Raw genomic sequence first — 26,969 nt, 5'->3', positions numbered from 1 at the left:
ACTTTTTTGAAATGTAAGCAATGTGATTCAGAAACAATTTAATGGAAACGTTTGACTGTGGAACTCGTCTGGGAAACTGAATTTCTTGAAAATGGATCATTTATAATCTGTTATAATCTTTATACAGTCATTAAGTCTGCATACTATCACCTGAAGAACATATCTAGGATTAAAAAACTAATGTCACAACAGGACTTAGAAAAGCTTGTCCATGCTTTTATCTTCAGTAGACTCGACTACTGCAATAGTGTATTCACAGGGCTGACAAAAACATCCATTAGAAAGCTGCAGCTGATTCAGAACACTGCTGCTCGAGTCCTCACTAACATTAAAAGAGTGGATCAGTCCGGTTCTGAAATCTTTACATTGGCTTCTAGTCGGCCAAAGAATTGATTTTAAAATACTATTGCTAGTTTTTAAATCATTACATGGTTTAGGACCAAAGTATATTGTTGATCTCCTACATAATTACGAACCATCAAGGAGCTTCAGGTCTTCTGGGACGGGTCTGCTATCGGTTCCGAGAGTAAAAACAAAACATGGAGAGGCAGCGTTTAGCTATTATGCCCCGACAATCTGGAACAAACTACCCAAATCATGCACGTCTGCAGAAACTCGTACTATTTTTAAATCGAGACTGAAAACATATATTTTTGCCGCTGCTTTTAATTGAGCTGCTCATATTCGCACTACAGTATGCTATTTAAACATGTATTGTATACATGTTGTGTTTATTTTATTATCTTTGCTTTTTAATGCCTGTTGTAAAATGCCATTAAATAATGTGTTTTTACTGTATTTATTCCTAAAAAGTATTTTAATTTGTTTTGTAAAGCACTTTGAATTGTCTCGTGCTGAAAAGTGCTATATAAATAAACTTGCCTTGCCTTGCCTATGTTAAAAACGTTGATGATTAGTTTTTTGGATTATCTCAGGTGACAGGAACATTTCTCCAACACTGATGCTACTGATTCATTACTGTGGTGTTGTAAACATTAAATCACGTCAATGGATTTGTGCTGGAGGCCCAAGTATTCCACAACAACAACAAAGACCTGGACAAATAAAACAAAAACATTTATCAAAAGCGATCTTATCTCTCCAGAGGTAAGAGAGAAAATGTGTTTTTATTTTTATAATTTAATTGACCCTTGAAGCCAAACAAGCATGATTTGTGATGCAGGAACAAATGTTCAACAGATGTGAAGTTAACTTGATGACTCTCCTCAGATCAGAGACATGGCCATATATCATATCACAGCTCTGAGGACTTGTGTATCTTATGATTGTTAAGCTGACAAACACACAAATTTACTGCTGGATTTCCTACTTGCTATAATGTTTTCTCTCCACCTCTACATACATATCCGCAGCAACAGGTACGGTCCTTTGTTTCACTTTTCTTACTTTTTTCATGCAAACAGCCAACATATCCAAATAAATTAATGTCAAGTTCATTTAGCACAGAAATATTGAAAAGTATCCTCTGTATCCTGGGAGACTTTGTTGTTTTACGTCCAATGTACAGTACATCCAGGCTCCTTGTGTAATCCAAAGGCAATAATCCATCTACTCTTCGCGAGTCTCTTCGACATGATATTCCAACATTTAGAAAGTTTAAAAATTGTCTTGTAAGCAAGCGGTTCATGGAGTGGACATCCAAGCAGCAAGCGGGGCATTTGGCGTGCATCGAGGAGAATATCAGGATCACAAACGACTAATATTTGTAGAGTGAGGCGTAAGATCCAAAATCAATCGGCTCCGATGTTTTGCACAAATCCCCCAAGCAGCAGGAATTGTTTTAGAAGTGTTATGCGGCTCACACCTATTAGATTCCTTAAAAGCTGCAGGACACGTTTTTTTCGGGCGAGTGGAGTTCACTCGGACTCAATCAAAAGTGTCTGTTCCTCTCTTGTCTGTTCAGGAAAGCGAGTGCCTGGACGATTGCCAGTTTGATTCCCTGCAGGTATGGGAAAAGCAATAATCTCCACACACTTGATCGCAGCACTTTGTAAGTCTGCAGCTGTAGAGTTTTGCTGCTCAGTCGCCAGGAGCAGAAGGCTGTGGTTAAACTCAGGTATCAGGTTGTTTGCTTTACCTTATTTAAAATTAAATGTTGATTGCACAAGGCTACAATCAGTCTTAAGATTGGTTTTCCACAAGACTTGCTTTCAGTATGCTTCTCTGTCTACAGGGAAAGATCACATCACGTAGGCTCGATTTATGGCACAAAGCCGTGGAAATAGAATGCACTGTGTCCTCTGCAGTACTGCCAACTCTTTTCCAATTAAATAAACTAGTACAAACCCCAAAAAGTTGCTTTAAAAAGTCACAGTTACATTCATTAGCATAAAGCTGAGTAGCTGAGTTGGTTGCAGCTTGGAAGAGACTGCCAAGAGGAAAGGGAGCGACCCCCTGTGGTGTTGGCAGAAGAGCCATGGTCTGTGATTACTATGAGCAGCTTTTGGAGTTAATTACGATATCACATTTTTGAATATATTTCTAGCTCTTTCCCTGATAGTCTGGAGTAGTTGTCCTAGTTGTGGCGCCAACAATAATCGCTAGCAGGGGAAAAGTTGTCTATTGCCACTTTAAAAGCACTTGTTCTGCATTACTTCCTGCATTAAGGGAAATAATAAAAGAACTGACTCTCCTATTCAAACCTTAACTCTACCTTGACTTTGAATACAAACTAACTTAAAAGGGGTAATCCCTACAGCTGCACACACCTGCACTTCCTCCTGGCTTCAGCTCTGGATGTAGACTCAGTAAGAATCAGCTGCTCTGGTTTAAGGAGGCTACTTGGAAGCTGAATCCCTGTCAGGCCTCATGCTGAAGGGCTCCAGCCGCTCGCTCTCAGGCAGCATGTTGTTGAGGCGCTCCATCAGCGGCACCGTCTGGTCGATGCCCATCTGGATGCGTCTGAGGATCATTGACATCTCGTTGACCTTCTGGATCTGCTCGGCGTACTTGGCGTAGCGTTTCTGGCGCTCCTGCATTATGCTGAACAAGGTTTCCACTGACAAGTCCATCTGGAGGGAAACAGGGAGGATAGATATAGCCTTTGACTTTTGGAAAAGTCAAAGCTCCTGGCTTGAAATTGTTTATTTTGTCTTAAAAAAAAGTCAAAAACTCAAATACAATATTATACATTTAAGAATTTCTATTTGATACATTTCTTCATTTGTCAATTAATCAATGTAATGTAATTTCATTTTCTGCTGTAAACATCCGACAATAAGTACAATAACATTAAGGTAGGGTAGGTAAGTTTGAGAAACCGGCTCGAGATCGCTAGAATTTGAAAATACACAACCGGAGAAAATCTGCCACTTCCTTACAGAGCCCCTCCTCCAACACACACGAATGCGCACATGACCAATGAGGGCACGAGATAAGTTTGTGCACAGATGGAAGGCTGACAGGCAGGTAGGCCATCCAGTTATTTTAGCCGGGCCGGCTAAAATGATTGGTCGTGCTTTTTACAGTATTACGGCTTCCACAGATGACATTTTTTTATGGATTTTTTGTCAAAGCACTTAAAATATTCATTGCTATCGGGATGTTAAGAGCATTCCATGGAATATAACAAAAAGTGTATCTCGAGCCGGTTTCTCAAACTTACCTACCCTACCTTTAATAACATGTGCAATATTACTTTTTAAAATATCATTGGCCATATTAATACAAATATTGTACACTTTAAAATTATCAGTTTTTTTATTGGATTGTAGAAATTGTAGAGCAATCTATGGTACAAAAAATTACTTATTTTGTATTAAATTAGGTAAATGGTTTATTTATTTACTAACCATAAACCCTCTACATTCAATTGGGAACACAATAGTTAATTTATTTTTGGGGGGATTTATTAATGAGAAACCATACATGGTTAATATCACATGCTGTTCTTTAGGCAGCGTTACCTCTCTGATCCTCTTGACCAGAGCGTTCTGGTCGAAGGCCACGGCCTCGGCACACTGGTGCAGATGGTCCTGGTAGCGGATGCACAGCTGCATAACCTGAGCGGCTTCCAGCCTCTCCAGACACAAACTGCTGGGAGACGTCTGACCGCTCAGCACTCCTGTAAAAAGCAGAGATGAAACACTCGACAACTGCGTCACACTTGGTAATTATTGTAATTACTATGCACAGGATCTGACAGAGTTACATCTCTGCTATTTCAGGAGTACGCCTACACAGGAACCTTGGCTCATTATCCAGCTTCTAACACAGTGCTAATGGGCTGCAGTCTTTACAAGTTTTCAAAAAGGACTGGTACGTGTGGAAAATCATATGAAACTGAATATCTCCTTATGGAAAATGAAAGGAGGATAGAAGATCTTCAAAATCTACTGATATCTTCCAATAACCATAACTTCATGAAGCAACACTGCAATATCAAAGTAATCTTTGTCAGACATCAACAATAACTCCCGAGAACACAGAAATCAAAACACTGTGAAATGAAATATTAGTTATTGGAAGTATCAGTGCAGTGTGCATATCTGATGTCTGATTCCAGTTTTTTTTAATCTAGCACCCTCAAACTTATATTATGTGTGCTTTTTGCTCTGTTCTGTCTTTAACTGAAATTGTACCCCAGCGCCCAGACTCAGGTTTAAACTTTATATATATGCATTTCTAGGGCTCACTTAATACCTATAATATCTGATAGAGAATATAGGATTTCTGCTGTGGGTGAGCAATTGTTGACTTAAGTGTATAACCTGAATTTGACCACAATAGATTTAGCAACATATTTGACAGATGCCTCTATAACGCATGTAGGTAGCTGGAGGAGTTTAAAATGTACCTTTTAAAAGGGGCTGAAAGGTAGGTATCTCCTGAAGCTTAATAACATCTGGGTCGTTGTGGATATTTCGCAGTGATTGAGTCCCCGGAGCCACAATGACGATATCATCCATCTTTGCTTTCTGCTTCGCTGGGGAGGGCACCACTGCAAAGACAAAAGTCCTGTTAATATCATCGGGCATCTCACCAATAGGAATACTATTAATCCTTTTGAGCAGTTAACATTTATATTTGCTTTCTTTGCTTTTTACCAGAAATGAAATAAGTTCTATTTTTTTACTAACGGAAAATAAGTTGTCACAGTGTTAAAGCACTCAGTTACAAGTAATTATCCAAAATGTGAGTGAAGTAAAAATAAAAAAATGTTAACAGCAAAATATGAAAAGGTATCTAAAGTCTCCATTAGGCAGAATGATTCATTTCAGAGTTGATTTATATATGAAATCTTGGCAAATGATTTAAGCGTAACGTTAGTAAAAAAAAATACAAAATATTAAGAGATTTAGTGAAGCTGATAGTAGTTACATGTTACAAATAAAGAAATACTCAGTGCTTCACTAACTCAACTTCACATGACTTCAATTACCTTTCATCAAGAATGGCAAGCTCATACATTCAATAATTACTAAATAAGAATTACTTTTATGTTAGAGAAGTGATCTTACCCGAGGAGCTGTAGTCTGAGTGTTTGTGCTCCGAGTCTACGCTCTGTTCGGCTCCCATGGTGATAACGTCTGGCTAACAAGCTAGCGGTTAGCTTTCGTCAACGTTACAAGAAACACCAGCGAGCTAAATAACCCAAAGTACTAGATACAATAACCGTGTACATAGACTTCACACGACCTCAAAACACACACACACCGAAGCACAAACAAAAGGCACAGTCCTTGTTAGCTCTGCGGTTTGAAGCTAGTTAGCTTCGTTATAGCTAACGTCAGTTGCTCTTACTAGCTAACAGGTTAGCAGACCGTTGAAGCTAAGTGAGAGCCAAGCAGGTTTATATCATTACGGCGAGGGATAACCGAGTATCTTAAGAGTTTAACACATATTTACAATACAGGACACAACAGCAATGACAGTTCAGGACCAGACATCACTTCCGTAAATATTGGTCACGGGGTCTGCCTCTTTCTGTCCAGACCATAATATTACTGCCCCCTACTGCTGGTGAGGTCAGAAATAATCTAAATAGCAGGAAAACCCTATGGTCAAACCTCACATTTCTGCCCTATTTATTGACAGTTGGAGATTAGGGTTTCACCGTTTTTAACATGACTTAAGATACATTAATAAGTACAATAAAAAAACATTTGGATGTTATTAAGGTAGACTGGGATATGCATCACCTTAAAAGCTAAGTAACGTACCATTGAAATATAAACAATAGTGATTTTGATTATGATAAGTATATATCGCTTGAAAGTATGTTTTTCTTTGTAGGGTTTTCAATATTTTTTTAATGTGTAATTTAATTGTGCTCTTGTGTGGCCAATTCAGACCTCCACATTGTAATAAAAACATACAGTCAAGTTCATCTTTAACACTGTAGATTAACAGGACAAAAGCCGTGCTTAAAAGCACAACTGGAATACAAAACATTTAAAATGAACACGTATAAAAAACAAAGGCCTAACATGCCAACATTAATAACAGTGGAATAATATGAAACTTTCTGGATATATAAACAGCCACAACACTTTTTAAAACATGAAAATATTAATATTTTAACGCTGCTGTTTTTGCAATTCAACCAATTGAATGTTGTAACTCGTAAGAGCAGAAATGCTGCATTTAAGATTTGTTATTGACAAAATGTGTAAGATTATTTCACATTAACATAGAACAGACTCACTAACAAACATCTTTTTAGTAAAACCAACCTAGTAAGACAGGCTAAAATTGAACATAGAAATCCTCCTTTGATCTATAAGATATTTAACTTGAAGATAACTTGTTTAAACACGAGAAAGCATAATTGTAAGAGACAAAAAATGCCAGGGCTTCATTCAGGTTCATCTACTTTTCTGCCTATTTTCCATTTTCATCTTCCACCAGAGGGTAGGGTTGCAGGTCCAGGGTCAGAATGCGGCTGAACATGCATTCATCAAACTGTAGAGAAGAGAATTACTTAGTTTCAGTATTGTCATAACTCATAGGAATTTAGGAATTGTAAAATGCTATAAAAGTTTCTTACATCTGAGTAGACTCCCTGCAAAGCGTCAGACTTGGAGAAGAACTCCTCTTTCAGGGAGATGACGATGATCTGCAAGTTCTCTCTGGACTCCTCTCTGATGAAACTCGTCACCTGGGTACAAACAAAACACACGTGCTCAGTGACAAGGTCAATTAGCACAGTCTAATATTATATTATATCACACATGTGTCAAATTCAAGGCCCGGGGGCCAAATCAGGCCCTTGGTGGATTTAATTTTTCACGCACACCTTCACTCAATCCTGAGGATTTCCTCAGCTCAGAGCCTGACCCCAAACATTGATGAACTTGCACCCAAGATGAGATGCCAAGTATCTGGCTTGAACTAGCATCACAGAGCAGCACACTGAGTTTACATGGCTGTTTCCTTTTGCACTTTTTTTCTTGCGACAACAGGGCATGTTTGGATTTTTCTTTGAGGGAAATAGTTTTTCTGAAGCTGTGGTTGGCCTATGGAAAAATGTAATCATAAGAAATGAAGCTGCAGATAGAGCCATAAGAAATGAATGCAACTGATTATTTAATGTTTAAAGGGCCCATGTCATGCTTTTCCGGTTATTACCCGTCCCCTTGTGTGTTATGAAGGTTTTTATGCATGTAAACGGTCTGCAGAGTCAAAAACCCTCAAAGTACACCATGTAGCGAGTAAAACTCTAACACAGTCTATTCTGCCCCAAAACGCCTCTTTGGAGATTTCTCATTTTCCATTGTTTACTTCCTGGGTACTGTGACGTGTGAATACCCAGAGGCCACACCCTCTGCCAGCATTTCACGAAACAAAGCTTCCCAAACCTTTCAGCGATTCATGCCGGATATGCACAGCGTAGGGCACTGAAGAACATTGCTGTTCCTACTTTGTTTGGACCAGCGGGAGATTCGGGTACACAACCTGTAAGTATTCATTGTTGTTTGTGTATTTATGATGTTTAAAACAAACAAGGTATCTACCACGACTGCTTAAATGGGTAAACGTTTTTCGGGCTGCTAAGTTGGGATCGCAGAGAAATGCTCTCTGCAGACCCATGCTCACAGCGTTATAAACCTTTTTCTTACTCAATATCAAGCCACACTTATTGTTTTTACTTCGGCTGTGAGTGTGTGTGTGCTCAGGATGAGTTTCGCTTGTTCTCGCTGTATCGCCGACCTGGAAGCCTGTCGGCTCCTCGCAGCAGATCGCAGCAACGAGCCTCGCAACGAGCCTCGCAACGTCCCGACCAATCAGAGCACACTGGGCTCACAGGGAGGGGGGGGGGCAGGAGCTCCAACAAGCCATTTAGGACAGAGAGTGAATACACATACTTTAGAGCAGGGCTCTCCAACACGTCGATCGCGAGCTACCGGTAGCTGTTTTAAAGTAGCTCGCCGCTCGATTATCAATTATAGCGTAGTAAGGTTGCTTATTGATTTTTCGGCCGCGGCTGGACAATAACGTTTTTTTATTTTAGAATTTTTTCTGTCACACGAATATCAAATGGTCGGTGACGCAGAGATCTAGGAACAGACGTGACAGCAGCACAGCGACAACACACACGGAGCAGTCTGCTTTCTCCACCAGCACCAGTCCAGAACCAACAGCAGAATGACCCGCTCTGAATCAGGCCCTGTCGCTGCGGCTCAGAGACACACAGGGAGGGATTTGTGTTTTTTGAAAAACACTCGTTATCGTCATGTCAGGTTTTTGGTGGATTTAATCAAGTCTTGGATTGCAGAGTATGAATGTTCTCTTGCTATTTTCAGTTGATAAATACTTGTGTAAAGTTTGTGAAGGCAGGAGGAAAGCTTCCGCGATCACCGTCTCCTCTCCGTTCCTCCAAACCCCGCCCCCTCCCTGAAAATAATGAGTGACAGGCTGATAGTGACCCGATAGAAACTTTATTATTCACTTAATCACTGATTGAGATATGATGAAGCTAACTATTAATCTCATACATTCATGGGATTTATGTAACAGTAAGACAGAGAATGTAAGTGTGCACCCACATGCACTATTTTTGTTTTTATAATGCTGTTGTAAATACTCCTGTTGTCTGCTGTGTTCAGACTCAAGTCCTGTGTGTGATGCCACATTCAAGACATTCAGTGTCTTTTTTTTAACAGAAGACCGTAGCTAGAAGCTGCAGCTAGACTGCAGAAGTTTTTGTTTTTGAGGATGGAACCATTTTCACACACAGATATAGGGAGGCTAGACTTATACAATTGATTTATTATGGTTTATAATTTAATGTCAAGACGAAGAAGAAGAAGAAAAAGATGGCTGAACAACTGTTCAGTGTCAATCCTGTGGAGATCTCCAAAATAATGTTCAGCTTAAGTCTCAGCAAAACTCACAACATTTCTGGAGCCTTGTAGACCCCGGAAACTATAGAACATTCACCAAGCAGCACTGAACATGTCTGCTTTATTTGGTTCTGTTCTACATACCTTTGTGAAGCAGCTTTTTCTGACATGAATGAAATCTAAATACAGAACAAGACCGACTGAAGAACATTTAAATGACTCTATTAGAGTGAACCTAAGTGGGTACACTCCAGCAGACACCTGTATGGCGGACTGCCAGTGCCATTCATCTCACTAACAAAAGAGTGAAATGCTTGTAAGGTGGTGATTAAGGACACTTATGTGAATGTTAAGTGATGTACTTATTATGTGGGCCATAATAATATGTGAGAAATGTTCGTTTTCTTGGAACTTGATTTGATTTTTGATAAGCTTTAGGTATTGCAATTTCACACGTGTACAAAAGTATAGCTTAATTCAACTGATGAGGGCTATGTGAATAAATGTAAGCGATGTGATGCAAGTAGCTCTTGGCCACTTTCATTTTTTGAAAGTAGCTCTCAGATGAAGAAAGGTTGGAGACCCCTGCTTTAGAGAGATACTGTATGAGAAACCAATGTGAGTTTGGAAAATTGCCTCAACAATGGAATTATGATCAGTAGAAATGGCCATGACATGGGACCTTATGTTGTTTTTATAGGCAATCATTTAAAGTGGACCTATCATGCTATATTTGAATAATATAGTGTAGGACCATACCTATATAAGGCATATTTATACTTTTTTTTTTTCAAAATACCAAACAGATCATGCATTTTAGCCATGCCTCATTTTGCTCAATTTGACATTTTTTAGATCTGTTTTAGCAAGGGTTGATTCTGTGAGCAACAGCACCATCTAGAGGCCTGGCATATGTACTACAACGTCTCCAGCGCTTTCGAACGGCAATGCCGTGGTTATCTCCTCCTGATTGGTGGAGTTGGCCCAATAGCCGTAGCGCCACTGTCCTGACGTCAGGAAAGTGTTCAAATCTGGATCAGTTTTTATCAGATCCGTTGCAGCCCCTTTTTTAGAGATTTGGGTATGGAGGAAAATAGAGAGGGTTGTGTTTTCTGACACTTGGTGAGTTCCCTGGAACACCGGGGACACATATTCATGTATAAAAGACGTAGACAAGTGCATTTTGCATGATAGGTCCCCTTTAAAGGAGACATGTCATGGCCATTTCCACTGATCATAATTTCATTGTTCATACTAGAATAGATTTATATTGTGCAATTTTCCAAACTCACATTGGTTTCTCATACAGCATCTCTGTAAACTATGTGTATTCACTGAATTTCACTCTCTGCCTTTAACGGCTCGTTGGAGCTCCAATAGCTCCAGCCCCCACCCTCCCTGTGAGCACAGTGTGCTCTGATTGGTCGGGACGTTGTGAATCGCGCTGAGCTCCGTCGAGGTGTTGTTTCCTTGTTTAGCGATACACAGCGAAACACAGCCAAACTCATCCTGAGCACACACAAAGTCACAGCCGGATTAAAAACAATAAGTGTGGCTTGATATTGAGTAAGAAAAAGGTTGATAAACGCTGTGAGAATGGGTCTGCAGAGAGAATTTCGCCGCGATCCCAACTGTCTGTTATCAGCCTGCAGCCAGGGAGGAGAAATCAGCTGAGCTGCCTGCACTGTGTGTGTGTGTGAGGAAGTCCGTGGATTGGTCAATTTGGACCAATCAGCGGGGGCTTAACGTAACGGCTCCGCGGACATAACGTAACGGCTCCACGGATTGGTCCATTTCGTTCCGGGTACGGGGTTACGTCACCCCGTACCCAGAAGAATCAAATGGACAATGACGTATCTCCAACGAGGCGTTTTGGGGAGGTATTTTCTGTGTTAGAGTTTTACTCGCTACAGGGTGTACTTTGAGGGTTTTGACTCGGCACACCGTTTACATGCATAAAAACCTTCATAACACACAAGGGGACGGGTAATAACCGGAAAAGCATGACATGTGTCCTTTAAGCTTTGTTAGTTCCAGGTTTAATATGTGCAATAAGTTCATTTCAATAGGTTCTGCAATAAACATTGAATCAGTCCGGCCCTCGACGAGTACCCCTTTTTTAATTTTTGCCCACTGTGTATTTGAGTTTGACACTCCTGTTATATCATGTAAAATATACTTGTGTTTATTATTTAACACAAAATGTTCTGCAAGCAAAATAAGGTTATAAGAAAAGCTGTGTATTTATCACAATTCTCCAAAAGCAGAAGTGATCCCTGAAATGATCATGCATTGTCCATCCAACACTCTGAAGCCCAAACATATCCAGTTAAAAATTATATAAAACATACAAAAAGCAGCAAATCCTCACATTAAAGGTGGGGTAGGTAAGTTTGAGAAACCAGCTCGAGATACACTTTTTGTTATATTCCATGGAATGCTCTTAACATCCCGATAGCAATGAATATCTGAAGTGCTTTGACAAAAAATCCATAAAAATATTTCATCTGTGGAAGCCGTAATACTGTAAAAAGCACGACCAATCATTTTAGCCGGCCCGGCTAAAATAACTGGATGGCCTACCTGCCTGTCAGCCTTCCATCTGTGCACAAACTTATCTCGTGCCTTCATTGGTCATGTGCGCGTTCGTGTGTGTTGGAGGAGGGGCTCTGTAAGGAAGTGGCAGATCTTTTCCGGCTGTGTATTTTCAAATTCTAGCACACTCGAGCTGGTTTCTCCAAAATTACCTACCCCACCTTTAAGGATGTATGGAATTGAAGAATATTGGAATTGTTGGTTGATTGATGTTAATTGCTGTAACAAAAATGAATGGTAAACAATAGATGCAGCTGGTTTTCTTACTTTGCCGATGTTTGTATTGTCCAGCGCTGCATCCACCTCGTCCAAGATCAAGAAGGGAGCGGGGCGGAAACTGAGAGACATGAGAGCAGCGAGCCAAACGACGTGGGTCAAATGTTAAAGTCAGGGCCATTAAAAACTGATGCAACAAGTATAAGATTATGTGGGAAAGTGCTTTAGATAGAAGTATCAGAAGAGGGGGAAAAGGATGAAGTGCAAAAGAGAATAAAAAGGAAGGAGTGATGATGGGTTCAGGGAGAGGATCAACAGACTCTCCAAATTACATAGTTTGACTTTATTAGTCCATTCATCAGCTACAAAACTCAGTCATTACAAGTTAAGTACCCCCAGGCCACTTGCAAAATGGTTGTTTCTGAAATCGCTAGTGTCAACAGCTGTGGTAATATTTATTTTATCTCCTTTTTAAAGTTTTCCATCTGTCCAGATTAATTAATATCTAGCAAAAACAGATCTTGGTAAATGATTTTAGGGAATAATGGTATGTCAATCTGGTGTTGAAGAATTTAAATTCTGTTTATTTTACGTGTTATCGGTTGCTTTTATGTGCATTTATTTTAGTATCCACATTCATTTCGATATTTTATTGTTCCTATCCCCTGGCAAAATATCTTAATGTATTTTATTGTGTTGAAATACGCCTTATAAATCCAGGGTATATGCAGGAATCCTGAAGTCAAATTGAATACCTTTGAGACCCTTTCCATACATTTTAAGACCTCATCGCCACTTGGAGTTTTAACCGGTTACATTGGCGACACACTTTACCTCACATTTACTATACACAGTATTGATTGTCCTTCCTCCTTATCTTCCAACCATTTGGACGCAAACTTGCATTTCCCCATAACGATGTTGTTTAACAACCGGCGTAAACGGACCTTCGCGCTATCAAGCAGTGAGCGTGCGATGTCCTGTTCAGATGACGTCAAATCCAACGGGATGCCATAAATAAACTACACAGAATCACACTACACACCTACGCAATGATTACATTCAGGCAGACTGTAGAATACTACCTCTTTGGACCATTTATATACTTATTGAAAACAAGCTACAAAATGTAATACCTTGGAAAATGCCGTTTAATACTTTTTAATAGCCTTAATTTTCGCTAAATTGATTTATCAACTTTTAATACTTTTTAAGACCCCGTGGACACCCTGAAATCATGAACCTTGCCTAATGTAAAGTCATATAGTGTGTTTTAGGGTTGGGTTATAAGCCCAGTGTTACCTGTGGATAGCGAACACCAGGGCGAGGGAAGCGATAGCCTTCTCTCCACCCGACAGGTTGTCCATAGACATGAAGCGTTTCCCCGGAGCCACGCAGTTGTAGTTGATGCCGCCGAGGTACGGCTCTTCAGGAGTCTCTGCACTCAGAATGGCCTGCAGCACATACAGAGGGATTCAAAGCTTCTTGTTCTTGCTTGTAACATCTTCTGCAATGCCCAATGTTAATGAAAACGATGAACCGTTCACACTGTTTATGATTAGATGAATTTTAAGTGCCTTACAAGAAGGAACAACAGTTGGTTGGAAACTTTTATTCTAGCTGTATAACAAATTGAAATGTTGACTTCAATTATATTTATTTTGTCTACAGTTTCTACGTTATTTTATGAGGTTAATTAAAAGCAGTTTAAAGGTCCCATGTCATGGCCATTTCTACTGATAATTCCATTGTTGAGGTCTACTAGAATAGATTTACATTGTTCAATGTTCCAAAATGACATTGGTTTCTCATACAGCATCTCTGTATAGTATGTGTATTCACTCTCTGTCCTAAACGGCTTGTTGGAGCTCCTGCCCCCCCCTCCCTATGAGCCCACTGTGCTCTGATTGGTCAGCTCGCCCACTCTGTTCTGATGAGTCCACCACCGTTACAGTGGAACATCAGTGATTATGTGTTACAATGGCGTTTGTTAGCAACCAGAAAATGACACCAGTAATGACAACCAGATGAGAATGCTGCGTGGGGTCTGGGTGCCGTGATGGCGGGACGTTGCGGGCCTCGCTGCTTCGCCCTTTGAGACTCGAGGAGCGGACAGTGTGAGCTGGATTACTGGTGTCGTGTCCTGATTGCTGCGAGACAGCGAGACACGGCGAAACTCAGCATGAACTCAGCCTGAGCACACACACGTGAGTGTGTGGCGAACTGTGAGTGGAGATCCACGCAGCTGCGGCTGAGAAAAGATAAGGTTGAGTGAGTGTGTGTGCCGGCGAAACTCCGCGGAGTACCGCGGCTGAGAAAAGATACGGCTGAGTGAGTGTGTGTGTGTGAGGAGCTCGGATTGGTGCATTTGGACCTGGGTATGGGCACGTCACTGAACCCAGGAAGAAAACAATGGAAAAAGAGAAATCTCGAACGAGGCGTTCTGGGGCAGCATAGACAGGTATTTTCTGTGTTAGAGTTGTACTCGCTACAGGGTGTACTTTGAGGGTTTGTGACTTTACAGACCGTTTACATGCAGAAAAACATTCATAACACACAAGGGGACGGGTAATAACCGGAAAAGCATGACATGGGACCTTTAAGTCATTAAATCTGCTAATTAAAGTCAACATTTTCTGTTTTGAGTGTATACACAGTAGATGCAATGATGCCACCTATCAGTCTCATATTTTGCACAACCATGATGATGGTTTTAAGTCGCATGTATAGGAACTTGAGTGTGTTTCTGTGGTTGAGGTTTTGTGGCTTCACCTGGGCGCTGTTGTTCCTGCAGATTCTTTTATAGATCTGATCGATGACGACAGACACGTGATCAAAGCACTGAGTGAAGAGCTGCAGGCGCTTTGCTTTCACCAGCTCAAACTCCTGACTGCACTTTCTGGCCACTCTGGTGCAGGCTTCAAACGCTGAGGGAGGGACAACATGTTAACTTAAAATGTGCACATAGTTATACTCGGGGTTCCTGCAGGTTTCACCAACTCAAATGTAAGACTTTTTAAGACCACTTTGAATAGAATTTAAGACCTATTTCGATGACTGAACATAACAGCATAACAGTACACAGAACTGTGTTAGACAAAAAGTGTGTGTGTGTGTGTGTGACAAGAGCTATAGTCAGAGCTATGCTGTCTTCATGCTGTTGTATGATTGGTGTTTAGCTACGATATTTAGCGTCCACACCACCTCCGCTTTTAGGGTTGACGTAGACCCAAACGTCGCCCGGAGGTCCCCCGGTGTTGTTGCGGGAGTAGCTGCACTAGCTAACGCTGCACTAGCTAACGCTGCATTAGCAAAACAAACGCTAATTTGTTTTGCAAAAGGTGCAGCGGGCTTCAAACACGTTCCCTCCACTGGTTTCAACCAAGCACTAAATTCGATGTTTTTCAACCAAATACGGTTGAACTTACACTTCCCCATATTTATTTGTAAGTAGATTTGAAGATACATGAGTTTCTGACTGCCGCTAGCTGAAGCTTGGTTACTAGGTTACTAGCTGGGTGTTCTCCAATAAGGGGCCGGGGGAAACAAAAGTTAGTGATTACTGGTTCCATGTTGATTTATTTCAATACAAATTGTTGGGGGGAACTGAAAGGCTATTACCGTACTGGTTACTTTGCAGCCCGGACATTTCCCCCAAAACACATTTAGACGCGATCGCAACACAGAAGTACCTTTCAAATCCGATCATTTTTAAGACCTTCTAAATCATATTTAAGACCTTTCTTATTTTTTTGATCATATTTAGGACCTTTTTATGGCCTTAAATTCTGATTATCAAATGTAAGACTTTTTAAGACCCCGCGGGAACCCTGTATACTATATTTGTATTATATTAAATACACCTAACCAAAGATTAATTTTGTCACGAAAACTTGATAAATACCATCGGACACTCCCTGCAGCTTGTCTTTCACCTCCCTCATCTTCTCCAGAGCTTTGAGGTTGGGGGCGGTGGTGCGCTGCAGAACTCCCTCGATGGAGGACATGGACTCCTTCAGCCTGTCAATGTGCGCCTGCACCTCCTTCTCAGCCTCTAGACTCTGCACACACATTCAATGCATGTTATAGATTACTTTCTGATCATAGGAGAACATAGCACAAAGGACAAAGCTTTGGGTTCATGTCTCACCCTAAAATCTTCGTCCAGGCCAGAGTAGTCGATGATCAGCTGTGCCTCTCTCTCATAGATGCTCAAGGTGTTCATGGTTGAAGTGCTTTCAGTTTCTGTGTCCAGCTGTAAAGGAGAGTCTGTCATCAGGTGATACTGACACTGACAGTTGTATTATTAAGTCCTCAGGGTTTCTCAGCTTTACATTTTCTAAAACAAGTGCAGTTTCTTTTATTAATTTATTCGTTTTTTTTCTAAATATGATAATTTAGCTCAATTTAATATTTTTTACTTTTGCCAAAAATGTGCAGGACTCATTTAGAGATTGTAAATGGTACATGGACTGCATTTATGCAACGCTTCTCCAGTCTTTGCTACTAATCAAACCATTCACAAACATTTACAGACATTCAAACACACAATTTGGGGTAAAGTATCTGGCTCAAGGACACATCAAAATGTTTACTGCTAGGGATCGAACCACACCTTTCCTATTGGCAAACGCCAGCACTATCTCCTGAGCCACAGCTGGCCCTAAATGGCACAACGATGAGTTAAATCTCTCTGTGTCACACCTGCACCTCGCTGATCTCGTTGAAGTTCCCTGACAGCAGGACGATGGGCAGACCCTGGATCTTGCAGCCGAGCAGCATGTTGTGTCTGAACAAACGTTTGTGCTCCAAAGCCGAATCTGCAGACATCACCTCGCGCTGGAACTTCACCAACTCTCTGAAGACAGAGAAACACCACAATAATATATTTTAAATGGTGTTTTGACACATATTTTGGCTTTTAAATCCTATTTTCCATTACAGGTCACCTATCATGCTATTTTTAGGCAATAGCATAGGTCTCAGATATATAAAAATATATAAAAAACATGTCTATGAAGTGTTTTGCTCAAAATACCAAACAGATCACCCATTCTAGCCATGTCTCATATCCCTCTATTTCACTTCCTGTTTCAAAAGTGCTGATTTTGGGTATAAAGCTTTAAAAAAACAAATGATAAAAAATAAAAAAAGGAGGGGGCTGAGCTCATGCGGGACCCGACAGCTACTGTCTAAACTAAATACTGCCGTGATGAAACGCCATATCATGGATTATCAAGGATTATTTCTGAAACAGTATGGAGCTCAAAGGCTTTCTCTCTTGCCGGTTATACCACAAGGTGAGTTCCTTTTTATTTCCTGCTTCTTCACACACATGCTCTCCAGTACAGGTTAGCTCTGAGTGTTAGCGATGCTAATGTAAACACCGACCATATTATGTCCAAAACAGTCGGGCATTGTTTCTGATAGCAACGTTTCTGATAGGGCCGTGGGTGTAAAGCCAGCCTACATTTCCGATATTACGTCATATCGGACGCAAATCTGGATCAGCTCCGTTGTACCCCCGTTTTTAGAGATTTGGGTACGGAGGAAAAGAGAGAGGGTTTTATTTTCTGACGCTGCGTGAGTTCCCCGACACACCGGGGACACATCTTTATGTATAAAAGACATCAAAAAGTGCATTTTGTATGATAGGTCCCCTTTAACCTGTTCCACTCTGAGCCTGTTTTTCAGGTCTCAGGCTCGAAAATGACATTCCCAGAACAAATGACCATATCTTCCCTTCTAAAAGGGTTAAATTAATAATCTTTGTTCTCAAAGTAATGATAAACCTGTGAGTTGGATGTAGAAGTGTCAGAATCAATATAAATGTTTTTTATTTTAAAGAAAATTCAGATTTTACATAGTAAAAAACTGTAAATTATAGTGTCCGTCCAAAAATTATTTTTTACAGATAGTGAAAACTACCCTTGGATGATGGGTTAGTAGACTAAAAGCTTTAGGAATCCAAAGTACAACATATAATAAGTACCCTGTATCAAGATTGATGCAAAACAAGTGAAATTTGACCTTTTTAGAGAGATTTAGCCAAAAACTGGGCCATCTGGGTGGATTTGACCTATCTCTGGCCCCCCTTGCTCGATTTGGTTGGTTGACATACCCTTGTGACCGTTAGAGCCAATAGAATCGAAGGGGGAGGCTCCCACCCAGACACGTTGTAAAGAAAAAATGTGGTTGCTTCGCGTGTGGAAAACGAAACCAAAGTGGAGGAATGTCTCCTTCTGGAGTTTGGAAACTAAAACGCAGTTGTATTGCTTATGGATTATCAGAAATAATTTCAAAGAAGGCACAGACACATAGGATGAATCTATGGATTAACTGCAGCATCGTTTTTTTATCGTTTTAATGCCATTGAAGACCACTTTTGACCAAGGTAAGCCATATTTACGTGTTTAGCTTCTTAGCTCCACATGTGATGATGTACGCTTTCGTTTAGAGCGTTGCGAATGTTTATCACTGAGTGTTGAGGAGGGCACCGGTAGATTCAGTGTCTCCAGGACACCAAAAAAGAGTGGTTGGTTGTGCATCTAGGATAAGTAATAAGGGAGTTAGAGTGAGTTTAGTTGCCTTAGTATGTTACGTTTTTTCCGCTTGAGGCTAATTCAGAGGTTGAGTGCTAGCATTGTGGGTTTTTTTTGAAAAAAAAAATTAAAAAGATCAGTTAGCTGAGTTTCTTCCCGTTACATGGATATAACACATTCATAGTTTTATTCAATATTAAGATTCCTTAGACGTTGTTTCCTGCAAATGACGCGTTTATCCGCCCGGTACCGGGGGGAAGGTGTGAAACAGGTTAATATACAAAATGTCAGCACAGTTAGAGGTGTAGGAGGTGGAGTTACTTGTTGATCCCTTGGAGGCTCTGGGTGTTCAGGTCCAGCTCAGCTTTGGCAGCGGCCATCTGGCTCTTCTTGGCCAGCAGCTGGTTCTTCAACTCCAGATTTTTGCTCTGACTCTCCTCCACCGCAACCAGCAGCCTCTCCTCCTCCTGGGGGGGAAGGAGTATACATCACACTGAAAAAGTCTGCAGAAAAGTTTAATTTCACATGCAGAAATATTCCTAAATACATTTATTTTTAAATCTCATTTGGAGGAAAATATATATTCCAAGAGGAAGTGGGTATTCAATATAAAGTTATTAACTAAAGCACATTTTAACCATCCTACAGGAGGCAGTTTGACGATAATAACACTACCTTCCTCAGCTCGGCCATGGTTCTCTCCTCCTTGTCGATGGTTTCCTCCATTTTGTGGAGCTTATTCTTCTGCTGCCCCAGTTGTTCTTGTTGGTACTCCAGCTGTGCGTTCAGGCGAGTGCACTGACTCTCAAACTCCAGGCTAAAAGATGACAATGTAAGGTGTTTAGGTAGTAACACACATGAAGAAAATCATGCATACAAATAATACTTAGACAAACAAGATTATTCTGAACAGGAAGATATACATTAAGTTATGTACATTATAGCTTAAAGCTAGGGTAGGTAAGAATGGAGAAACCAGCTCGAGTGCGCTAGAATTTGAAAGTACGCAGCCGAAAAAAATACTTCCTTACAGAGCCCCTCCTCCAACACACACGAACGCGCACATGACCAATGAGGGCACGAGATAAGTTTGTGCACGAGATGGAAGGCTGACAGGCAGGTAGGCCATCCAGTTATTTTAGCCGGGCCGGCTCAGATGATTGGTTATATTTAGAACACTTAGTATCTTAGTAAAGATCTTCTCAGAAGTTAAATCAATAAATGAAAACTTGCAAGGAACTTTATAAAATAAGAAAATGCGACAGTGTGTTTTTCGTACCGTTTATTGTCAATCTCGGTCTGATGTTTCAGGTTCTCCTGCTCGTACTGTCTGATGTTGTCCACTCCGATCTCAGCACAGAAGTCAGAAAACACCAGGTCCTCCATCTGAGTATTTACACAGTTAAAGTCAAGACAAGCAAACGTTATTCATTGAGCCAAAATCTATCCATAGACCCTTCAGATAAGAGAAACACTTCCAAAAGAAACCTCAGGAAGAGCAACAGGAAGGGTGGAGGAGGAAGGGGTTCTGTCCATGGATGTAATAAGAACTAGATACAGCGTGGGAGGCGGGGCCTCGTTCATTCCTATGAGAGTTGCTCATTGGCACATGAAGACAAAATGGCCAAACTTAATGATTATGACTATGATTATACGAGATGTTTTCCTACGTTTGTCATGACAAATTATGTCTCAGGAGTGTAGGGTTTGGGAATTATGGCAGGTTTAAAAAAAAAATATGAAGGTGAATTTCAAGCTGTCCTCCACTCTAGCTTTGAGATCACACACCTTAACGAGCTGCTCAATACACACTAATGTTAACATCTGAAGAAGGCCTCTTTACCAAGGTCTGAACAATGTTTAATATTTCTAAAAGTATGAATGAGATTTAAAAGTTGTTTAACATGAATAATGTCAGAAAGGTGTGTAACATTTTAAAGTTGGAATGAGGTTTCTGAGTGAAAGTATGAAGGAGCAGTTAGCAGTTGAAGTCGCATGAAGATTTTTCAAGTCTGAAGAGTTTCTCCATTGACTTCAATGTTAAAAATGTGATGAATCATGGGATGTATCTCTGGAATTATGAAAGTTATGAATGAGAAAAGTAATAGCCATCGATTCCCGACCGAGCTGAACGTTTTGATGTTTGAACGGAGTTTCTGCGATGTGGAATGTGGGAGAAGAAGAGGCGCAAAATAACCCGGCGGAATAATAAAGAATTTCGTGCGTCGAATAACAGATAGTTGGAATGCTGTATCAGCATTCTCACTAAATAATAATATTGCACATGTTATATAGCAGCGAGTGTTTTGTAATTATATTTATATTGCAATTAATTTAAATTAAGCCATGCCACATTGAGTCATGCCATATGACCATGAGACGGTGGAGACACCAAACTGGTTCTATTTAGCTTAAAGGGGACCTATCATGCAAAATGCACTTTTGTACGTCTTTTATACATGAATATGTGTCCCCGGTGTTCCAGGGAACTCACCAAGTGTCAGAAAACACAACCCTCTCTATTTTCCTCCATACCCAAATCTCTAAAAATGGGGCTGCAACGGATCTGATAAAAACTGATCCAGATTTGAACACGTTACTGACGTCAGGACAGTGGCGCTACGGCTATTGGGCCAACTCTCCACCTATCAGGGGAATGTGGGGTTGGGCCACGGCCGGCCATTGCCGCTCGAAAGCGCTGGAGACGCTGTAGTACATATGCCAGGCCTGTAAGTGGCGCTGTAGTCTGCATAAAAAGCAGCGAAGAAGACTTCCCGCGCATGGTTACCATGGTTGCCCTTCTGTTTATTCTCTGCTGTGGCTCTTTTTCTCCCTCCCCGAGACAAGCGTTTGCTCCCGCTGCTTTAATTCAATGCAATCCCTCCCCGTCGAGGCAAGCACTGTAATTCTCTCCGGTTAGTCCACCAGCAGATGACAAACACCCACCTCTCCGCCTCTTCCAAGGAACGAGGGGACCGTGCGGCAGAGTTTCAGTTTCAGTTTTTTCGCCGGTCAACATGTCCGTTAAAGTTTAAATCTTCCGGACAAAATTAGAAAAGTGCCGGTCAAAGGTCTTTTTTGTTATTTATTGAGCTTTAAAAACAAATGAATAATGACTCTATATAATCATATATAAGAATAAAACACAGAGGACGGAGATCTCTTTTTCTCCCCCTCTTCCGACAGCCCAGCAGCTGATCTCAAAGCACGCTCCCCTCTCTTGCAGGGGGGCGTGGTCAGCTGCAGCTCACAGAATCAGCCCCCTGCAAAAACAGGGCTGGAAAGAGCAAATAGAGTGGCGAAGTCCCTCCCACTTACTTCCGGGGTATGGGACCTTATTCCGGAAAAGTTATGCATTGAAGTCAATGGGGAGAGAAAACTTATCTTTCGATCCCGTTTGAATTGTGCCATGAATTACACATATGATGTTTGTCAATCTTAAAAAATCATTTCCATGTCAAAAAAGTCACAGTTTGTCGTAAAACTGTTGAAATATAAGACTATGAAAAATACGTAACTAGAAAGACTACAAATCCCAGAGTCGCGTAAGTGATGTCACAATTGTTTTCCTCCACCATTCAGATACCTAAGATCAGCGCAATATAGATATAATCTATCTATATGGCGCTGGCTAAGATAAGATAACTTTAACAAGATGCCTGTGTGCTTAGTACCAGGTTGTTATTATACCAGCAATGGGTCTTGCTCGTTCTTTTGCTTCCCGTCTGATGAAACGACCAGGAGTGGCTTGATCAAGTTAGCTACCTAGCTAGTAGCTAGCACGTTAGTTAGCATTACAGCCTTGTCATTTTTATTAGCCTTAACATGAAGTAACATTAAGTAACCCAAAATGTTAAACAGTAAGAGTAGTAGTCATATTTCGTGAACCCTTTGAATAGTACTGTCACCGGTGTGATCATTCTATAATACACCATTTAATTCCGGGGGAGAAATGCTAACGCTAACGTTAGCATCGGCGATCTTTTCTACTTCATGCTATCTGCACAAATGGTTGACATTAAACATTAAAACGACCAGGCAGTTCAGAGAGAATCAAAGGAAGGCAGGCTTTGCATGACATTCTTCAGGACGTGTTTCATTGTGGTGATAGTCAATCGTTTGTTGACAAGACAGTAGTGACGGCCATCTTGGTGACGTGTGTGGTTGACCAGAGATGTAGTTCATTGAGCCTTTCACACAAACAAATGTGTTACTTCACAGTTTTACGACACATTTTAATTTTTTTGACTTGCAAAATTATCTTTTAAATTGACAAACATCATATGTGTAATTCGTGGCACAATTCAAACGGGATCGAAAGATAATCTTTCTCTCTCCATTGACTTCAATGCATAACTTTTCCGAAATAAGGTCCCATGGGGCTCAACCGGAAGGGGAGGGACTTCGCCACTCTATAGAGCGAAATGAGGCATGGCTAAAATGCAGGATCTGTTTGGTATTTTGAAAAAAAAAACTATATTTTATATATATACTTTATATAGGTATGGCCCTACAATATATTGCTCAAATATAGCATGATATGTCCCCTTTAACATTTAACCAATTTAGTAGTGGCATGAACTCACTGGCAGCGTCAGCATAATGAACAGACAACAGACAAGTTGGAGAAGATGCTTAGTCAGCTGTACCTGGTCGACCCGCTTTCTGATCTTCCCCATCTCTGCGTCCTTTGTCTCCACGCTCTCCTGCTGCATCTGGATCTGACAGTCCAGGTTTGCTAACTCACTCTCCATACGAGAAATCTCCTGAGAACAAACAGCAGGAGATGATAAGACAAAAATACTTTTGACGATCTTCGCTCCTGTGTCACCCTTATACAAAACATTCTTGGAAAACCATTATGATTTTCACCATGCCTTTTTAATATCTATATGAATGATCTATCAGATGATTTAAGTGTCTGTAAAACAGGATGTGTGATTGGTAATGTGAAAGTAAACCATCTTATGTATGCCGATGATTTGGCTATTGTTTCTCCTAGCAGTGCTGGATTTCAACAGTTGCTAAATGTGTGTTCTGATTATGGAGTCAAATTTGATGTTAAATACAATGCTAAGAAGAGCGCTGTAATGATCTGCAAAGCAAAAGGGGATAAGAACCTTGGTTTTCCAACATTCTATCTGTCAGGACAGGTGCTGTCTGTTTGCTGTAAAACAAAGTATCTGGGACACATCATTACAGATGAAATGGCTGATGATGATGACATGTATAGACAGCGGCGTGTCTTATATACACAAGCTAACATGTTGGCTAGAAAATTCTCTTGGTGTTCAGATAAGGTTATGGTGAACCTCTTTAGAGCTTATTGTACTCCTCTCTATACTGCCCCCTTGTGGGTCAAGTTTAAGAAGGCGAGCCTCAAGAAGCTCCAGGTTGCTTATAATGATTGTTTGCGTATACTGCTTAGAAAACCAAGGTGGTGCAGTGCAAGTGAAATGTTTTGTAATGCACGAGTCAACACGTTCCATGCTCTCTTCAGAAATCTGAAGTACAAATTCATCTGTCTATTGAATGTTTCTCCTAACTCTGTCATTATGCTGCCTTCAAATCCGTGTCTCAGTGCTATACGATACCAGTCACCTCTGTGGAAACATTGGTATAACTGCCTTTTTTTATTTATATTTGAGTGTTGTATGTCTTTTAATAATGGACCAAGAGTCTCTTTAAATAAATCTGATGATGATGATGGGATAAAAGGGGGCTCTTATTTACATGTACATAGAGTAGAGTCATGGCACAGTACAGTCACATTATGGTATTACATTTGAGAAGACCAGAGTTCAGTGACCCTACCGCTTGGCATTTAAGGATGTCTTTCTTCCTAATGTTATCCAGGTCAGTTTTGGAGTATTTGAGGCGAGTCTGAGCGCCCTGAGCCTGAGCAACGACCTCCTTCAGGTCTGAGTCCTTCCGCTTCAGCTTCATCAAATCCTGTCACAGGATAAAAACACAGAGTGAAGGTTAATAACAATTTAATAATAGAAGAAGTAATTAACTATGCCCTCGAGTTTCATGGCATGATTTTCCATCATATTTGCCACTTTGTGTGTGTACTCACGCGCATCTCTGCTGTCAGCTGGTCCTTGCGTTCCTTCAGCCGCAGCATGTCCTTCTCGTCCCAGACACGAGCTTTGGCCCGCAGGTCGCTGGAGCCTCCAGAGATCGTGCCTGATTTTGAAAACAGCGTCCCGTCCAGAGCGACTGTCTGCAGGAAACACATCTGATTACACGTCTGCTGGCCAGTTACCCAGTAAGCAGTGACTTGTTTGCTGTCAATAGAACCGTTGCTTTACTTTGCAAGAGCCGCGTTCACACCAAGTACTTTCCTGTACTTAGTTCCGGCACTAAGAGCCCTGGCGCTTTTAACCCCAGGGTACTTAGTACAGATCGCGTTCACACCGGAGTACTTTTCCCTGAGGGAAGATTACAAGTACAGTAGGTGGCGGTAAGCACCTTAAAGTTGTTTGCAACACGCTACAAAACAAGAGAAGAAGAAAAACTGATACAGGATCTGTTTAATCGCCATGTCGGTTTTCTTTATTGCACTCTCAAGACATAACATTAAATAGAAATATTTTAAATGTAACTAAAGTGTCAGTTGTACATGTCAGTAAACATTGTCAATATAAAATAAAGTGTCAGTTGTACTATATAATAACAGTAATAATAATATAAAATAAACTCCCAGCTGTAGGGAGTCTCAGCAGCAAACCCACCTTTATTATATATCTTCCTGAGACCCACTGCATCCGTCTGCCATAAACACTATGCAAACATACATGTTAGTTTTGGCCCATAGTGGACTCCATGTTGTGTTGTGTGAAATGGGGGGGAATTAAAAGTTTAGGTCAAATAATATTTAAAATGATATAAATTGTCATATTTGTGTATGTGCCCCTGCCATTCCCCCACAAGGTTGCAACATTGATGATAAATAAATGACAAATAAAGCTTTGCCAGTTTATAACCGATGAAACATGATGGTATCAGAATAATGTGATGTATAGGATGCTACACAGGTCACAAAAGATAAAGTGTCAGGAGAAATAAGCTTAATCGCCATGTCGGTTTTCTTTATTGCACTCTCAAGACATAACATTAAATAGAACAATTTTAAATGTAAATAAAGTGTCAGTTGTACATGTCAGTAAACATTATATATAAAATAAAGTCATAACAGTAATAACAATATAAAATAAACTGTCCCAGGTGTAGGGATATTCTCAGCAGCATACTTAGTGCAAAGTTGTGTGTCGTGTGTCAGTATTTACAAAAACTATACCAAATAAACTGTTATTAAATGCAGTTTGTCGCTCATCCTGCCGCTGCGCCGACGCTTCCTCATGGCGCAGCGCCCACACTTCATCCTGGTGCTGCTGGCGCTCCATCTGCTGCTTGAACACTTCTGCCTGGCGCTCCATCGAGGTGAGCATCTTGTCCTCCGTTTCCTGGGCCTTGGTGAACAGCACCATCTGATCTCCAGGCAGCGACTCATTCACCACGGCACGCCGGTCCTCCAACGCCTGGGCGGTGTCAAAGAAATTCGCATCCCGTGTCCGCTTTCCTAAAAGGGGAAAATAAGCAATATACAATATACAAGTTTAGTCGCCATGTAGTTTTACAACATACTAGGAATGTGTTTTTTGTATTTTCACAAATAGAATTAAGGTTTCACAAATCTGAAACTGTGTTATAAAGAATGTTTAGACCCTCTGGGATAATCCAGTCCAAATAAATCGGCTATGCAGCGATTTAAGAGGTTCAAACACGGAGGATTGTTCCTTTTTGAAGAGTGCTTCATGTATGCTTGAACTTTGTTTAATGTTGTTGAGGCAAGTTAAACATAAAATATGATGAATATTATGAAATAAACATGATTGTGAACATCAGTTCGATGCGTAACGTTCTTTCAAGACAAAGTTACAGTGTGTGTGTACTGTGTGCTCGGGGCCGGTGTTAGCCTATTATGGCTAGCATGGCTAGCTTGATCTACTGAGCAAATAAAAGTACATCTGAGACCATTATTGTGCAGATTAAAACCCCAGTGCATGTAGTTGATTTTACCTTCGTCGTGGTCGTCATCGTTGGCCACTGAATCCGCCGTTTGTAGTCCTGCCCGAGTTTCTTTATTTTTAGCCGGTGTGCCGTGGGGCTGTGCACATTCCCAGGTCGAGTGAAAGCTACTGAACTGGCTTCAGTGCATTCCCTGGGTCGCGTCCTCTGTGTAGATCTCCAGAAGCGCCGACACCTCCTCATCATTTCTTGATGCTTGCCATAACTGCTTTCAAAA

At 40.8% G+C, this 26,969-nt stretch overlaps 2 protein-coding genes across 2 annotated transcripts in view; both read right to left on the bottom strand.

The window, feature by feature from the left end:
• Window positions 1–1,077: 1,077 nt before the first annotated feature.
• On the bottom strand, window positions 1,078–5,927 carry borcs5 (BLOC-1 related complex subunit 5). The gene is made up of 4 exons (XM_034149287.1): window positions 5,481–5,927; window positions 4,817–4,960; window positions 3,927–4,084; window positions 1,078–3,032 (listed from the first exon to the last, which is right to left on the bottom strand). Exons 1-4 carry the CDS (start codon window positions 5,536–5,538, stop codon window positions 2,799–2,801), a joined length of 594 nt encoding a protein of 197 aa, XP_034005178.1. The 5' UTR covers window positions 5,539–5,927; the 3' UTR covers window positions 1,078–2,798.
• A 334-nt stretch (window positions 5,928–6,261) lies between these two features.
• smc1b (structural maintenance of chromosomes 1B) overlaps window positions 6,262–26,969 on the bottom strand; it is a 33,935-nt gene continuing 13,227 nt past the window's right edge. The window contains exons 12-25 of the mRNA XM_034149075.1: window positions 24,738–24,884; window positions 24,473–24,610; window positions 23,308–23,424; window positions 19,938–20,044; window positions 19,334–19,475; window positions 18,980–19,125; window positions 16,821–16,974; window positions 16,267–16,371; window positions 16,021–16,177; window positions 14,889–15,043; window positions 13,419–13,570; window positions 12,168–12,237; window positions 7,010–7,120; window positions 6,262–6,924 (exon numbers count right to left, since the gene is read on the bottom strand). Coding sequence (XP_034004966.1) covers window positions 6,844–6,924; window positions 7,010–7,120; window positions 12,168–12,237; window positions 13,419–13,570; window positions 14,889–15,043; window positions 16,021–16,177; window positions 16,267–16,371; window positions 16,821–16,974; window positions 18,980–19,125; window positions 19,334–19,475; window positions 19,938–20,044; window positions 23,308–23,424; window positions 24,473–24,610; window positions 24,738–24,884 — 1,782 coding nt within the window. The 3' untranslated portion in view covers window positions 6,262–6,843. The remainder of the gene's footprint in view (window positions 6,925–7,009; window positions 7,121–12,167; window positions 12,238–13,418; window positions 13,571–14,888; window positions 15,044–16,020; window positions 16,178–16,266; window positions 16,372–16,820; window positions 16,975–18,979; window positions 19,126–19,333; window positions 19,476–19,937; window positions 20,045–23,307; window positions 23,425–24,472; window positions 24,611–24,737; window positions 24,885–26,969) is intronic.

The sequence above is a fragment of the Trematomus bernacchii genome, unplaced genomic scaffold (assembly GCF_902827165.1).
Source record: "Trematomus bernacchii unplaced genomic scaffold, fTreBer1.1, whole genome shotgun sequence".
NCBI classification, from domain to species: Eukaryota; Metazoa; Chordata; class Actinopteri; order Perciformes; family Nototheniidae; genus Trematomus; species Trematomus bernacchii.
The sequence above is the reverse complement of the archived record's forward strand: the minus strand, read 5'-3'. Positions and strand labels throughout refer to the sequence as shown.

Bases quoted from the DNA above. Each gene is read 5' to 3' on its own strand.
- borcs5 (XM_034149287.1), bottom strand. From the start codon at position 5,538: ATGGGAGCCGAACAGAGCGTAGACTCGGAGCACAAACACTCAGACTAC. The intron at 4,961-5,480 runs GTAAGATCACTT...TTGTCTTTGCAG, and splicing joins CTCAGACTACAGCTCCTCGG to TGGTGCCCTCCCCAGCGAAG. The intron at 4,085-4,816 runs GTACATTTTAAA...TGCTTTTTACAG, and splicing joins CTTTCAGCCCCTTTTAAAAG to GAGTGCTGAGCGGTCAGACG.